The sequence below is a fragment of the Bos indicus x Bos taurus genome, chromosome 11 (genome assembly GCF_003369695.1).
Source record: "Bos indicus x Bos taurus breed Angus x Brahman F1 hybrid chromosome 11, Bos_hybrid_MaternalHap_v2.0, whole genome shotgun sequence".
NCBI lineage: Eukaryota > Metazoa > Chordata > Mammalia > Artiodactyla > Bovidae > Bos > Bos indicus x Bos taurus.
In genome coordinates, this window is record NC_040086.1 from 60662022 (window position 1) to 60672497 (window position 10476).

At 39.2% G+C, this 10476-nt stretch overlaps 1 protein-coding gene across 1 annotated transcript; it reads right to left on the reverse strand.

Annotated features, from left to right (window-relative positions):
- Positions 1-203: 203 nt before the first annotated feature.
- TMEM17 (transmembrane protein 17) lies at positions 204-9144 on the reverse strand. The gene is made up of 4 exons (XM_027555602.1): positions 8893-9144; positions 3731-3834; positions 3486-3599; positions 204-2264 (listed from the first exon to the last, which is right to left on the reverse strand). Exons 1-4 carry the CDS (start codon positions 8990-8992, stop codon positions 1986-1988), a joined length of 597 nt encoding a protein of 198 aa, XP_027411403.1. The 5' UTR covers positions 8993-9144; the 3' UTR covers positions 204-1985.
- Between the last annotated feature and the right edge of the window lie 1332 nt (positions 9145-10476).

The following is a 10476-nucleotide window of genomic DNA, read 5'->3' on the forward strand; positions in this document are numbered from 1 at the left end:
TCAGTATCTTCTAACTAAAAAACTTCAGAACAGTGTTGTGAACCCTGGAGAGGAAATGCAATATAAATTAAGGATGAACAAATTTATAAAATAAAAATAAAGACTGCCTAAACTCCAAATGTGCTGACATGGAAATGTCTTTCCTATCTCAATTTTCCTATGCTTACATAGAGCACCACGTATACACCAATAGAAAATATTGGTTCAGACTAACACAAAATCATGGTTTTATTGTTTCATGAAAAACCAATGACTTGGTCACATTCTCAATTGATTTTCTTAGTTTCTTTTTTCTTACCCTCATTATATCTACATGTTAAGCAATAGTTATTAGAACAAAAACTTTAAAAATTTTTATAAATATATATTCCCCCCATTTTGTATTATTATTCTTTACACTTTTAGTGATTTACCTTAAAGTTTAAATGTATCAAGAGGCTCTGCTATTTAAAATAAAACTCTGGAATGACTGTTAAATAGAAAAGTCTTTCTTGATCATCACCTTAATTTATCTGTTATGTAGATTTAGTGTTCTTATTTTATATTTTCTTATAAACTCACCTATCTGGAAACAAATGTAAACAAATACATTTTAGTAAACTATCCAAACAAAATTCTATTTTGAATTTCAAAGTATTGGAATATACCTAGTGACAGCTTTGGTATACGGCAAAGGTTAATCAGTCAGTGCATGCGGGAAGAAAACTTTGACTGAACATTATATATAATAATAAAAAGCACAAATAATAAAAAGAGCATAAACAGACTGGTAAGGTGTGATTAACAGTGGGAAGTGAAAGCATTTTCAAAATTAAGCAATATAAAAATGAATACGGCATAACATGGAAATCCTAAGATAAGCATGAATCACAAAACAGGAAGGATAGAAAAAATGATGTTTAATGTAGCTACAACTATCTCTCAGTAAAATACAGTACTTACAGAGGTACATTTTCCAATAGGAAAGAAAATACTGTACCCCTTAAGACAACCCAATTATCACTTAAAAATGATGGTTCAGATATACCCAAGCAAGCTTTGTTCTTAACAGAATTTCTTTAAATAGGTTTCTCCTATTAGCAAGGGAATAGCTCATTTATGATCATGAGTCCCTTGGGCCATCTAAACTCTATATATTAACAGGCACCTGATTCTCAGATCAATCTTCATGTGAATTTACTGGATATGAGCAGTTCTTCAGTGAATAATGACTTAATAGATAAGATCATAAGGGTTAATGTACCCAGGACAGTGGCAAATTACATAGAAGGTTCTCAAATAACGTACTTTTCTCTTTCAACTTTATAATAAAAATAAACCCACAGCCCAAAAGAACTGTAAAAGACAAGAGTGATATCTAAAGATACTTTAACATAAATATTTTATAACTTATTGTGAAGACATTTTGCACACCACCACCATAAATACTGAACATGGTTGTATGAAAATAACAATTTTAGGATAAAAACATTTCCTAAAAATCATCACAATCCACCTGCTATCTTCTTAACCTCAGTATAATAGCTAAGACCCTAGCAGACATAAAAATTTGGTGTCTCAGTTTACAAATGTAGTCTAATACATCAGAGTACTGACCAATACATACTTCATACATACTCCCAAGACATGGTTAGGCCAACAATATTGAAAGAAATATATACATTTCTAGTTACAGGTACTAACTGGAGATATTACAGTAAAGATGTAATGCCACCAATACAGATCTCTACACACCTGAAAAAGTTGACAACAACAAAAAATTCAGATATTTGACATCAGGTAGACAACACGGAGGCTTTAGGGTTGATTTACTGCTTTCATGTGCTGTACAGATAGTCTTACCGTTGTGTCCAGCTTTGGAATTTCAGAGCCAAAGAGTATACAGTTCAAAACACTTGCTTTATCCTTTTTTGTGTGTTAGCCCTCTGGTGTTTTCCTGCAGTCTTCTAGAATGATCTTCCAGATCCTTATTCAACAGCACTGGGTCAAATCTCTTCTATACAGGACCTCACTCTTCTCATGTCTCCTCGGCTCGCAGACAGCCTGTCAAAGTCTTGGAGGTGGAAACGAGTTGCCAGCTGATTTACCATTTTTCTCAAGGTAAGAAATGCTGAAACAACTTGGAAAGTAAGGAATATAGTGAAGATGATATGTACTGCTTTCTCCAAGGGCAGATTTGTTAGGCCCTCATTGAAGAGCAAGAAAAGAATTAAAGGCAACTGCAACAGAAGGCTCAAAAGCCAGAAGCCAGCCAACTCAGGAACCTGCAATGATACACACGACAAACATCAGACTAGTGAAGTACCATCTTCTGCTTGTATCGATAAGCAAGTGATACTACTGTGAACCTACATTTTGAGCTCTGTAATTCAAAAGAAGTATAGTGTGGTCCTTATCCTCAGAGAACTTACAATCTAGACTGAAAGAGAAAACTAACTTATGTGACAGGCCTACATTACTACACTTAAGTGAATAATGAAATGTATGTACCACTTAGAGGAATAGACTAAATGCTCTAACAGAGTAAACAGGATAGGTAAAAGAAATAATTCAAGCAGGTAGGCTTTTAAAGTTAGACAGACTGAAGAAGCGGAGAAGGCACTGGCACCCCACTCCAGGACTCTTGCCTGGAAAATCCCATGGATGGAGGAGCCTGGAAGGCTGAAGTCCATGGGGTCACTGAGGGTCAGACACGACTGAGCGACTTCACTTTCACTTTTTACTTTCATGCATTGGTGAAGGAAATGGCAGCCCACTCCAGTGTTCTTGCCTGGAGAATCCCAGGGACGGGGGAGCCTGGTGGGCTGCCGTCTATGGGGTTGCACAGAGTCGGACACGACTGAAGTGACTTAGCATCAGTAGCAGAATGAGGAAGAGGCAAGAACTTAAGTAAGCAAAAATGTGGAAAGAATATGACTGGGAAACAACACATCAGCCTGGAATGGATGTTTGTGTTAGGAAAAAGCACGAAATACAGTGGGGTAGGCTGGGTGGGGCTTAATTATGAAGGGCCTGGAAGAACACTGAAATCTTTAGGCATTATCACTCAGTTCTGATAACTGTAAATGCTTAGGCAGCATGATGACTCAGAAAATATGTGCCTCGCATAGGAGATGAGTTTGTCATTTTCCCCAATTTTCTTATTCAGAATCTAAATCATCATGTTTAATGACCAAGTATTTTCAAGACTACTGGGCAGAGGGAAAACAATCACTAATTAAGAGTTTACTATGTTCAGGTGCTTTATATAAATTGTTTAATATAATCCTAACAAATCTGTGAAGTGAATATTGCCCCAATTTTATATGTGAAGGAACTAAGGTTCCAGAGAGTAAGCAAACAGACCACAGTGGCAGCCATGGTGAAGCTGGAGCTAGGCCTTACCTACAGGCCTTTGCTCCTTCCACATCTCACTGCCTTTTCTTGTTGGCAAAGTCTTAACTGCATTTATGTGTAGCACTGAGAGAAAGGAAAGAAGAGCCTACCTTCTCCTGCAGGTTCCCCATGTAGCCCAGATACAACCTGATAGCTTCAATTAAAGTTATTAGGATGATAATGGTGACCACAATGAACTTGTAGTAATCAGGCAAGATGGAATACTGAAAAAACAAAAATAAACAAAAATCTCACATATAATAAGACTGACCTGAGACTTTAAAAAATATGAAGAACTTTTAATTTTACTGACAAGGTAACAATGCCAGGGAGAAGTAGTAAAGCACACATTTACCTTCATCTGAAGCATCATAATGCTGCTCACCCACCAAAGTGGGAAAAAGTAAGTGTTAAAATAAAGTGACATCTGCAGTGCCAAACTGGAAACCATTTCATTATCTACAGAAGAAAACAGAGAGAAAAGGAACAAACTCTTACTCCTGCTCTATTCCCTGTACATCCTTTAGTTCCTCAGAATTAATAGCTATAGTTTCAGCTCAACAAAACTCCAAACTGTAAGCCTATTTATAATCATTGACCCCTGGAGAAGGAAATGGCAACATACTCCAGCATTCTTGCCTGGGAAGTCCCATGGACAGAGAGGCCTGGTGGATCCACGGGGTCACAAAAGAGTTGACACAGTAACAATAATCATTGACAGTGAAAGAAAATAGCCATAATACTACTAATATTTTGTTCCAATATTTGCTACTTGGGGGCATGTTTCATATTTTTCTATTACTTTACCACCTTTGGTTACTGTCCGATGACTTTTTTGGATACTACTGGTATAAATGTAGAACATCAATATGAATACTATTGAACAGATAACAATAATAATCATTACCTCCTTTGTTAAGAGTTCTATGTAAGTGGTGCTTGTGCTCAGTTGTGTCCGACTCTTTCTGATCTCATGGACTGTAGCCCACTAGGCTCTGTCCATGGGATTTCCCAGACAAGAATACTGGAGTGGGTTGCCATTTCCTTCTCCAGGGGATTGTCCCAATCCAGGGATCGAACCCGAGTTTCCTTCATTGGCAGGTGGGTTCTTTTACCACTGAGCCACCTGTAAAGAGCCTATGAAATGAACACATAAAATACATAACAAGACTGCAGCCATGAAATTAAAAGATGCTTGCTCCTTGGAAGAAAAATTATGACCAACCTAGACAGCATATTAAAAAGCAGAGATGTTACTTTGCCAACAAAGGTCCATCTAGTCAAAGCTATGGTTTTTCCAGTAGTCATATATGGATGTCAAAGTTGGACCATAAAGCTGAGTGCCGAAGAACTGATGCCTTTGAACTGTGGTGTTGGAGAAGACCCTTGAGAGTTCCTTGGACAGCAAGGAGATCAAACCAGTCCATCCTAAAGGAAATCAGTCCTGAATATTCATTGGAAGGACTAATGCTGAAGCTGAAGCGCCAATACTGTGGCCACCTGATGCAAAGAACTGACTCATTTGAAAAGATCCTGATGCTGGCAAAGATTAAACGCAGGAGGAGAAGGGGATGACAGAGGATGAGATGGTTGGATGGCATCACCAACTGGATGAACCTAATTTGAGCAAGCTCTGGAAGTTGGTGATGGACAGGGAAGCCTGGCATGCTGCAGTCCATGGGGTCACAAAGAGTCAGACACAACTGAGCGACTGAACTGAACTGAATCTCTCAGGTATAAACTAATCATGCAAAACCAACCCCTCCCCCATCTCTTTCAGCATACCTTAATACCACCTGTTCATTCACACCCAATTCAAAGCCACTTTTTCCATAAGTCCTTTCTTGATCACATTCCCCACTCCAGTGGAAATCTCCTTCCCCTCTAGGTACTTATCACGCTAACCTGTGTGTAAAAAGTGTTAGCAAAGAACCACACTCCTTCACTTGAGACATAGTCTGATCATGACTTTTGAAGTCCAAGTAAACCCAGAGCTCCCCAAACTCACCAGAACTCTGGATGCCTGACTTAGGATAAAATTATTTAACCTCTTTGAGCCTTAATTTACTCATCTGTAAAATGGTAACATTAAAATTACCTCACAGATTGCTTGAGAATTAAAGGTAATATAAATTACTTCACCTGAGCACTATGCCTGGCACTGAGTAGGCACTCGATAAATATCAGTCCCTTTCCTTCTCTTTTATTTATACACAGGCTGACTGTAAGCACAGACCACATTCTACCCAAATTTAAGACCCTCACAGAACCTAGCATGTTGCTTTACAAATGGTAAATACCAAATATGAATAAGCAGAAAGAGTGAATTAATGAAAACATATTCTTACAAGGACATTGCCAGTGTAGCCCTTTGCGACACATGAATTTCATTTCTCTAAGGCTGAACTGAGAAATCTGTATGCAGGTCAAGAAGCAACAGTTAGAATTGGACATGGAATAACAGATAGGCTCCAAATTGGGAAAGGAGTACATCAAGGCTGTGTATTGTCACTCTACTTATTTAACTTTTATGCAGAGTACATCATGTGAAATGCTGGGCTGGATGAAGCATAAGCTGGAATCAAGATTTCTGGGAGGAATATCAATAATCTCAGATATGCAGAAGATATACACGCTAAAGGCAGAAAGAGAAGAGGAACTAAAGAGCCTCTTGATGAAATTGAAAGAGGAGAGTGAAAATTTGTCTTAAAGCTCAACATTCAGAAAGCTAAGATCATGGTATCCAGTCCCATCACTTCATGGCAAATAGATGGGGAAACAATGGAAACGGTGACAGACTTTATTTTTTTGGGCTCCAAAATCACTGCTGATGGTACTGCAGCTATGAAATTAAAAGATGCTTGCTCCTTGGAAGAAAAGCTATGACCAACCTAGATAGCATATTAAAAAGCAGAGACATTGCTTTGCCAACAAAGGTCCATCTAGTCAAAGCTATGGTTTTTCCAGTAGCCATGTATGGATGTGACAGTTGGACTATAAGGAAAGCTGAATGCCGAAGAATTGATGCTCTTGAACTGTGGTGTTGGAGAAGACTCTTGAGAGTCCCTTGGACTGCAAGGAGATCCAACCTGTCAATCCTAAAGGAAATCAGTCCTGAATATTCATTGGAAGGACTGATGCTGAAGCTGAAACTCCAATACTTCGGCCACTTGATGTGAAGAGCTGGCTCAATGGAAAAGACCCTGACGCTGGGAAAGATTGAAGGCATGAGGAGAAAGGGATGACAGAGGATGAGATGGTTGGATGGCATCACCTACTTGATGGACATGAGTTTGAGTAGGCTCCAGGAGTTGGTGATGGACAGGGAAGCCTGCTATACTGCAGTCCATGTGGTCACAAAGAGTTGGACACGACTGAGCAACTGAACTGAACTGAACTGAAGGCTGATTACATAGTACCTTTTGTTTTCATGTAAGAGAGAAAGGTTCTAAATTAAGAATTTGATTTTTAAAACTGACCCCTACAAATGCATCCTAAATATGACTAAATTATAACAATTTAAGAGTAGATAAGTATTTTGAAATCCACTGCTTGAAATGAAAGAATTTACAAAGGCTCTGAGATAAATTTCTTCAAAACAGATTATTTCTTTTTCTCCACAGCTGAGTATATCTATCATTTAACAATTTTAAAATATAAAATTATTATGGTCTCTCACAGCAAGGTTTTTCCTTTAGTTCCAAGAATATCCCTAATTAGGATGATATACTTTTCCTTGTACCTATTTGTTAAATAACTGATAAAGGAATGCATTCTTAAAATCTGAAGGAAACTCACTCCCTAGGATTTTTTCATGACAACAGTAAAACTCTTGGTCAGCTATGAACATGTTCATAATATACCCCTGTAATTACAGTACAAATAAACATACTTCAGATCCACAAAGAAGAAAAGGTGGAAAAATAATAAATTAAAAATTTTAATACCTTCAAGGCAAGCACTGTAGTAAAATTTTGCAAATAAGCTTTTATGTTAAGAATTCTGTACACGAGCATCTGAAGAGTTATGCTATATCTATATTTCAGCAGATCAAACTTATAATCATTCAGTTGAAAATCAAGTTAATATGTAAATGAACCTTGAAAGCTCAAGACATGAAGTTATTAAATTTTGCAAAAGTACAAGCTGAGTTCTGTAAATGGAATTCAAATTAAAACACTATGTAATATAAATCAGGAGTAGGCAAACTACCAGCCAACTAACTGTTTTAGTACAGCAAGTGAGCTAAAAATGGCTTTTTCAGATTTTTAAATGGTTGGGGGAAGTATCAGTAGTATTTTGTGACACCGAAAATCATGCAATTCAACTTTAGTGTCCATAAATAAAGTTTTATTGGAACACTGCCATGTCTATTCCATTACCATTATCTATGACTGCCACAGAGACCTATGGCCTGCACGGTATTAAGTATTTACTATCCGGCCCTTTACAGAAAACTCCTAATACTTTACATCATCATATTTTAGTGCCTGTTAAGCCCTGGCTTTAGAATCAAAAACGTAATAACCTAATTTTTCACATTATGTTTTTCTCTGTACATCCTAAATCATGACCAGCCCTAAACTGGGAGGACAGGCAAGTGATTAGAGTGAAAAATTGAAACGGTGGGAAATGACTTTTCTTGTTCCCTTTGAAAAATCCCTAAACCAAGCAAGAGGAAAAGATTTCTATTTCCCAGCACAGTTCAGTGATAAAAGCTGCCTGGGTGTGGTTGACAGTATGTTGTCTATCATCATGATTTAAGAGGGTTAAACTGTTTTGCAGAAAACTGCGTTGTCACTTGTCACATCAAATGCGGCGTCGTGGTATAGTGTTACTTGATTTAAGTCAAGAGTTACATATATACCGGGGAGGGGAAGGAGAAAGTGGGGAGAAAGCGAGTTTTGTTAAAGGCGATGCTAGTGTTGCAGCTGCTATTCCGGATTGGAGAACGTTTAAAATAACTCATTAAAAAAACCTTCTACGTCTTCTGTCAGAAAATGGACTTGTGGCAAGTACCTGTTCTGGTAGGAAAGAAGAAAAGGAAAAGATATTTTACCGGGGCACGGGGGTGGGGGTGGGGGGGGGGCGGGGGGGGGGGTGGAGTGGGGAGGACCATTCAGGGCAGAAAAGCCAGGGCGGAGGTCGTTGAGGAAAAGCAAAGAAGTCGGCCTTCTCAGCCTTCTTGGACGTAAGGCATCGGACGCGGGTTGCGAAGGTGGTTTTATATTTTTTATATTTTGAGGAATTGCCAGCGCCACCTCAGCCGCCCCTCTTGCAACTGGCCGGTTAGACCGCAGCATGATCAGCCCAGGACCAGCTGGGTATCAGAGTCCGGGTATCTGGTCCCAGTCCCAGCCAGCGGCCCGGCCCCTCCTCCAGGAGCGTTTCCCGCACTGCGGAGAACCAGCTGAAGACCAAACCGCCATCTTAGGTCTGGGAAAAATCTGGCCGTTCCAAACCCCGCGCCAGGTCCTCCGCGGGCCACACGCCCTGCGCTGGGCCTCGGCCACTCACCCGGACCCTCGTTATACTCCGGCCCGGTCCGGTTGGAGTCGCTGAACACGGTCCGGCTGAAATTTCCCAGCCGCTGGCGGACTGGATCCGGCAGCTCCATGCCGGGGCCTCGGTACCGCTCACTGCTAAGGTCTTCGGGAGTCGCAGTACTCAGCTGTTCCCACGGCAACCGAGCAGCGGGAGGTGCTGGGGGCTCCGGCGCACGCGCGGATGTACTGCGGCGCAGAGGCTCGGGGACCCCTCGAACTGGGAGGACAGGGACACATTCCTGTGGAGCGCGTCAGATGAGTGCAAATCGCAGATTCCCTAGTCTTGTTTTAAGTTCCACCCTTTTAACAACGAATAATAATAAACAACCTGGGGTTGGATCTTGGTATAGGAGCTCTAATGCCTTATCAATGCAACCTTTTTGGAAGGAAATACAGAATGAATGCAGAGCTTACAGAATATTCATGACCCAGTAGCTTCTATGTATGTGTATATACACATACTCTTTTCTAGGAATATATGTTGTTATGTAGTAGGGATATTTTATATATACACATGCCATATATATACATATATATATATATATATATATATATATATATATGCACTTATATATTCACACATACTGTCTTCTAGGAATATATTATATATTAGGAATATTTTATATATACACACCATGAAAGTGAAAAAGTCGCTCAGTCGTGTCTGACTCTTTGTGACCCCATGGACTGTACAGTCCATGGAATTCTCTAGGCCATAATACTGGAGTGGGTAGCTTTTCCCTTCTCCAAGGGATCTTCCCAACCCAGGGATGGAACCCAGATCTCCCGCATTGCAGGCAGATTCTTTACCAGCTGAGCCACCATACATACCATATACATATTTCTATTTGATGGGCTGCATTGCAACAGTTTAAAAACATGCTTGCAATGAATGTTTGATTATCCGGATTAACTTTCAGTAAAAATTAAAAAATTATATGTAGAACTAAGTGGAAGTGAATCTAATTTAATAAAATGTGTGTGTGTGTGTGTATGTGTAAATATGTGGGGAGCAAAGAGTGGGCGGAGATGGCACAGGCACTGTGGGTTCAGAAAAAGACTAGAAGGAAATAATCAAAATGTTAATAGTAATTTCTAGGTAGTGGATTGTGGGTGATTTGAAAATTTTAAAACATTTATGTATTTTTCAGCTTTATCTCAATAAGATGTATTTTTTTAAGAAGAACTATTTAGGTATAGTACATATACAGAAAAGGGCATAAGTTGAATATAGGTAACCAGAACCCAGATTAAAAACAGAACCTTACCCACACCCAAGGAGCTCCCCCTGCCTATTCCATCATAGTTACTAATCCTCCACTACTTACTGACCTTTCCTGACTTCTTGAGCATAGAAGATTTTTGCCTATTTTTATTCTTTACGTAAAACTAATCATACAATAAATGCTTTTTAGAAAACTCTTTGCCTTAAAAATTATTCTTATGAAATTCCTTCATATTGTGAGGTATAGATTCTTTTTCCTTGTGATATGACCATACCACAATAAGTTTACCCCTTCTACAGCTGATGAGCATCTATGTGTTTTCTAGATTG

Bases quoted from the DNA above. Each gene is read 5' to 3' on its own strand.
- TMEM17 (XM_027555602.1), bottom strand. From the start codon at position 8,992: ATGGAGCTGCCGGATCCAGTCCGCCAGCGGCTGGGAAATTTCAGCCGG. The intron at 3,600-3,730 runs GTAAATGTGTGC...TTGTTTTTTCAG, and splicing joins TTATGATGCTTCAGATGAAG to TATTCCATCTTGCCTGATTA. The intron at 2,265-3,485 runs GTAGGCTCTTCT...GTATCATTGCAG, and splicing joins TGGGGAACCTGCAGGAGAAG to GTTCCTGAGTTGGCTGGCTT.